Source organism: Fundulus heteroclitus, chromosome 14 (genome assembly GCF_011125445.2).
Source record: "Fundulus heteroclitus isolate FHET01 chromosome 14, MU-UCD_Fhet_4.1, whole genome shotgun sequence".
Taxonomy (NCBI): domain Eukaryota; kingdom Metazoa; phylum Chordata; class Actinopteri; order Cyprinodontiformes; family Fundulidae; genus Fundulus; species Fundulus heteroclitus.
The window spans coordinates 2,014,813-2,020,916 of NC_046374.1; the positions used below are offsets into that span (position 1 = coordinate 2,014,813).

The 6,104-nt window shown below is 37.9% G+C and overlaps 1 protein-coding gene and 1 long non-coding RNA gene across 2 annotated transcripts in view; both read right to left on the bottom strand.

Annotated features, from left to right (window-relative positions):
* Positions 1-5,395, bottom strand: part of LOC105921281 (protein mono-ADP-ribosyltransferase PARP14) — a gene marked incomplete in the record, with an annotated part of 115,697 nt that extends 110,302 nt beyond the window's left edge. Inside the window, 3 exon segments of the mRNA XM_036146025.1 lie at positions 1,676-1,699; positions 1,870-1,962; positions 5,217-5,395. Of these exon segments, the coding sequence (XP_036001918.1) occupies positions 1,676-1,699; positions 1,870-1,962 (117 nt within the window).
* LOC118565619 lies at positions 980-1,515 on the bottom strand. The gene is made up of 3 exons (XR_004932477.1): positions 1,467-1,515; positions 1,150-1,374; positions 980-1,049 (listed from the first exon to the last, which is right to left on the bottom strand). It is a non-coding gene; the product is annotated as an uncharacterized LOC118565619 (long non-coding RNA).
* Positions 5,396-6,104: the final 709 nt, after the last annotated feature.

A 6,104-nucleotide genomic window follows, 5' to 3' on the forward strand; every position in this document is an offset into this window, starting at 1 on the left:
TTTGCAGATTCTGATCATCTGTGAAATTAAACCAATATCAGTACATTAACTAGAAACTAGAAGCTGTAGGTAAGACCAAAGTGCCCATTTTTTTGTGATTGTTGAGTTTGGTTGAGAACTTGTGATTCCACACTTGCGAACCACTGTGAACGTCAGAAGTTACTAACCTACTCAGCTGAGAGCCAATATGCGATAAAGAAACTAAGAAGGATTGTAACTTCTTAAAGGTTGCCACTTTAGTATGCATTACATCAGGTTAATTTTTGTTGAAAGTATCGACAAAACCTTGACCAAGACAGGTTTACATGTAGCTAGCTTAACTTTCTCTAAGAGTACATCTTAAGCATTTGAGGAATTTCCTATGGTAACATGTAGTTTAAACAGAAAACAACTGAAGCTCACTGGCAACAGACTAGCCAATGGGCAATAAAGTCTGAAAGAAACTGCCTTATGAATTACATCCTAGCACTGCCAGGGAGCCAGAACACTGTTGCAAGATAGAAAATAGATAGTTAACATGGGAAAAAAAACCCACTATTTTTAATATCCTCATCAGAATCTTTACATGTAATCACATATCCACAATATGCACATAGAATGAAAAACTACACTTATGGTCATCACTACAGCATTTGTTCAACCTAAGGAGGTGACTTTCCCATAGGTCACTTAGTGAGTGAGTGTGACTACTCTGCTAGGGGAGGGAGGGGTGTAACAGAGGCAGGCTGACTTCAACCCCCTCACCGCACAGGTCCTTTTTAAAAAAAAAAAGGGGGATGGAGAGGAGGCACCTTCAGGCCGCTTTGGACTGGTTTATGAAAGGAGTGCATGCGTTGCCATGAAATTACCATTATCCAATATGCCTTCTCTTTGGAAATGATCATAATTAAAACCAGATATTTAGCCATAATAAAATTATACATAATATTAGCTGCTAAATTGGTTATTATCTTGAAAAAAGCAATTAAACAAATGAGATAACCTTGATCTGGATCAACATTGCTTATGAATCCTCTTTGATGCAATACACTCTGGGAAGACTTAAAGGCCTGCAAATGAAAAGGGAAAAATATTATTACACCTATGACAACTCAAATGTGGTAAAATAAAACCATCATTCTAAATCAAAAGTAAGAATATTTCTCTAACCTGGCTGGATTGTTTGTCCTTTGGATGAACAATGAATCGAACTAGGAAGGGTGATCCACTGGTGCGGTTTTGTCCATATATACCAACCTCCTCCAGGAGAATCGTGGAAGTAATGTTGTGTGGAAAACGCAGGAGAGCGCCAGTTCCAAGAACTGGAAGAGCAACTGAACTGTAGGCTCTGATGTTACAAGTAGCTAGAATCTTTTTGATTCCCCGTCTCAATGCCTGGAATATGCAAGCAGCGCTTATTGTAGTTTCGAAGAAGACATAGTGAAGTCTAACTTAGGTGCAGTACAACATCTAAATATATATTTCACCTGGACTGCGGTTCCGTGTTGGTTATTATCCCAGCAGAGTAGGTTGAGGAGATGACTGCTTTACATTTAAGACCAGGTAGCCCTTCAACCAAAACTGCTTCACTTGGCAGAGTTGCCTCTCCTGCTTCTTTGTTAAACTTTGCTTTCAAGTCGGCAGTCATATTGCTCAAAATCTTTCCTATGTGGGTAGAGACAGGGTCGTGGCCAACCATAGGCGATACAATGACATCCACCTACAGGAGAGAAAATGTAGTTTTGAATTAATCAGCTTGGCACCACAATGAATGTTATCAACATGTTTGAACTACAGCTTAACACAACGCACTTTAGCATCTGAAACATCCTGAATGTATTATCCAGATGTTTAATAACTCTGCTTTGACATGAATGCACAAGTTCTCACCAGCTGGTTCTCAATGACTCCTTGAACAATCTCCACTTGGACACCAGCTCCAGCACTGGCTCCGCTTGCTGCTTCTTGGCCAGGAGCATCCATCTGAAATACCAAATACATGGTACTTATTGCCTGGGGAAGCTGGTCACATGCTTACTGTATGGCCCTCAGTATCATTTAGCTCAGACTTCATCCACCATGACTAAAAAAAACTCCCTAATAGAAGTTACAACAGTCTCAGGAATAACTGTAAATTAGGGGAAAGAGTAATCTGCAATCTGAAAGGCATGACTTTGACTCCAGCTTCCTCAAGCACTATGCGCAAACGAATACATTGAACCAAATATTGATATTATTTTAAAAAGAGATGGGTGAATCTGAAGTTTAATTCACGCAGCCAAAATAACAACGAACACAATGACTTTCTTTTTATCCACTGTCCACCTTAATGTTTATACAAATTCTTAATCTTTATCTATCAAAAAAGCAGTTGCTCAATGTGTTTTATTACATTATACAATGTTCAGTGCTGGGGTGTATAATTTATTATCATTTTCATGTTTTAGTAGCATTGGTAAGATTTAGAGCCAAGGAGCTATCTAAGAGAATCGCACACTATGTGTTGGTAGGAGTGTTTTTAATGTGTTCTTTAGTTGTTTTTTATGAAAGTGGGTATGTGTTCCTGACTTATTCGGCTGTGGAACATAATAAAATAAACTACACCTAAAGTTGTTTGCGAAAAAAGAGAAAGCTGCTGTTCTTCCTTCTTCCACCATATGGTATATTTGTAAAATATAGAAAACTTGTAAATTTTCTGCTGTCACCAGCAATACAAAAAAACCTCATCTTGTTACACCATGGTTAACTCTATGTTAGTCTTAGAATTCATGATTTTAACTCCTTTACCTGCTTCAGGTTTCATGATGCTTTGAGTCTTTGTCAGACCTTTTAGTAGAGCGGACATCATTCTGATAAAATAACTATGACATTTCTTGGAACAGACCATACACTAGTAGTCCCCCTGCAAGTATTTTTAGTTTTCCATGGAGATAGTTTCTTTCACTGCTAATAATGCTTAATCCAGTTTCCCACAGCTATAATCCTTGGGGTAAACAATTATATATATCTTTAAGATATTACCCTGCTTCACAACACTGGCATCAAATTTGATGCTCAATAAGAAGGTTTTTTAATGTAATTACTTTGTGTGTGTTAGGTCAGGAAAACGCCACGGACTAAAAGGTTCTAGTTCCCATAAATAAGGGCCAGCTTGATGTTGGAATTCATTCAAATGTATGTGGATCCCTGCTGATTGGGAAGGCCCCAAGAAAGAGAGAGGACATTCCCATGGGACAAGTGGGCAAATATGTTAGATTCAAATCTGTGTGGTTTAAAAGCTATTTTAACTATTAATTTGAAGCCAAAACAGTCATTTCAGCTGCTGCATATGAGCTTTGAAAACAAATAACATGAATCTCATCTGGTTTCAAACAGTTCCCAGAGTTGTTGTTATTTTTCTCATTGAATCATAGATATCATATAACCGCCTAAGTATCGTCCTAAACTTTGCAGGTCTTTATTCCTAGCCTTGAGGAATGCCACCTCATTCACATTCACTCTTAGCCACTGGAGGACACAGTAGGAAGTGCCTTTTGCAGTCATAAAAATTATATCCAATAACAGTTTGGATTCTATGGCTTTGAATTGTCGTATGCTATTTGACCAAGTTATTGTAATTAAGAAGCACAAATTTATAACAGACTTAAGTTATGTCAGAACTTCTCCATGCATGTACAATAGATACACTAAAGATGTAGAGAGGATTACCAGTCGGCACTTTGGTATAGCTAGCATATTTTATGTGGGAATTATACAAATAGGATGCTTTGGCAAAAATTGCAAATCTAAGATCTGGACACATCCTCTTGATCACCTTACATCTTCAAAGCCTTATTAATGGTGGATTGACTGACTTTCAAGTGGATAAATCGAAATGTTGTATGAACTTTGGTGGCACCTGACATTCTGCCAGGTCCAACATGTGTAGCAGTTGTCACGCAATATGTGAAGCTTGCGAAACCCATTTTTTTATTCACCCGAAATCCCCCCAACAAAAAAAACTTATCTAGGACTTAACAAACAAACTAGCGTATTTGTCATCAAGGTTTCAGTGCCTCAAAATTGCTTTTTTTTCAGACCCAAAAATAAATAAATCATTGCATCTGAGTAGGCTTTTGCACTGCCTTGTTTGATTGGGCTTGACTGGCCAGAAAGTTGTCGCTGTTTATCTTTTAACTATAAAGCTAACTGTGTCACTGTTTATCTCCTTTACACAAATCATATATGTGAAAAGTTTTATATTATGTATATTTGCTCCATTTTAATGCTGTTTAAAGTTTGTGTCTAAGGACTTGATCTAATGAAACGTACCACATATTTTTACACTAACTTGCTTGAGTTCTTTCAGACTTTTCCCAGTTTCTGTAAGCTAATTTATTGTTGAAGTACCACTGCAACATTCATCACGTGCTCAGATCTCTGACGAGAACACTGCTGAGCTAAAGCTGAAACGAAAGCAAGAATTATTTCTTTATTACATGTATGATAAATGTGTCTAACTGGTTCGCACACTATCAGCCCTAAGAGTTGCCAGTGCAAAAACTGGAAGAGGTTGAATGACAGGCAAGCCGTGGGATGTTGTTTACATAGCTGTTCTCTGGAAAGATTCCAGACAGAACAGTCTCAGTTTCATGTTTTTGTTTTTTTTTCACAATTTCTTGCTGGCACGCCACAAAGGCTGTAAGCAGTAAAATACTTCACTTAGCCGCTGATGTCTTTGGAGAAAACTAAAAATATGAATGGTTTACAAGCAAGCCAATGTTTTGTGAAAAGCTATTTTAGTAAGCAAAGATTTTGTTTTTATTTTGTAATCCATTCTAATAAGTGAAGTAGTTGTTTTTGCTGAAGGAAATATAACCCCTTTTTTAATTTAAGTTTTTTTTAAGTTATGTTGTTGTTTATTGTAGTTTTGGGTTCTATTTCACATAGTGCACTATAGGAGACATCTTATATCAATAGATGGCTTTTCTTTGTGGTTGGGTACCGATGGGTTTGGGTATCTCTGTAGGACACCAAATATTTAACGCCTGCGCAGAGCTTCAGGCTGCGAGTTTAGTCAGAAGCGAAAGTGAAACTATAAGGACGGGGCTTGTGTTTCTATTTCACAGGAACTATTATGATAATAACCAGATAACAAAACAGGCAAATCAAGTAAGAAACAATGAAAGCCAGGTTTTGTGTAAACTTCCCGACAAGAACACCAAGTACAACTTTAGAGAATGGATTTGGTGTCTTACCTTCTAATGCAATGCTATGAGGTTTTCTCCCAACTCTGTGTCCTGGTCCTACTCTCCTCCCGTTCACCTTAACCCAATGAAGGAATAAGCTATGATCCGTTTTCTCTGACTTTGGTTTAAACGGGAGAAAGCTTGTCTTTGCATAAATGAAGAAATCAAGTGTCTTATGACAGCGCAGAGCCCAGCTGGCAACACTGGGGCAAGTTTGCTTACTTGCGCCGCCTGTAGGTCAGGTCTGGGCAGATACCAGGGAACAGTCGTTGACAGGCCCGGTTACGCCTTACAAAGCTAATTCTATATTTAGCAATGAAACACGTGCCATCTTTGAAGGTGGACGTTGGTGTGTTTTTAGTTAAATTGCTTATGCTTAACGTGCATTTGATGAAATCATTCTAAATATTTTTGTTTTGCAAAAAAATTTAAATAAAAGTAGACCTAGGCAAACATACAGTCATTTCTCGATTAACATCTCCAAAATATAATAATTATGAGAAATGTATATTTATATTTCTAGATTTTAAAATTACTATACACTGTTTGAAATGCAGATATCAAGAGGATTACCTTGTCCTTAGATCTTAATTTAGGACACAGCAAATACAAATAATGATGGATCACATTTACTGTTATTGCTAATTATTTTTAAAAATGCTAATAAATTTAGGGACATTTGAACCGAACACACACCACACACACACTGAGCTTAGTTCTGAGAGAGTTTATTGTAGAGCAGTGAGTTGTGGAAGAAGAGAACCATAGTCAATGCCGGGGTGGAGCTGGTGAGTGGAGAGTGCAGGAGCTGGAGGACTGGAGAGAGCTGGAGAGCAGCGGGTGCAGCACCCAGAATCAGAAAGTTCTTGGACGCAGGTGGCTGCAGTAGGACCAGGA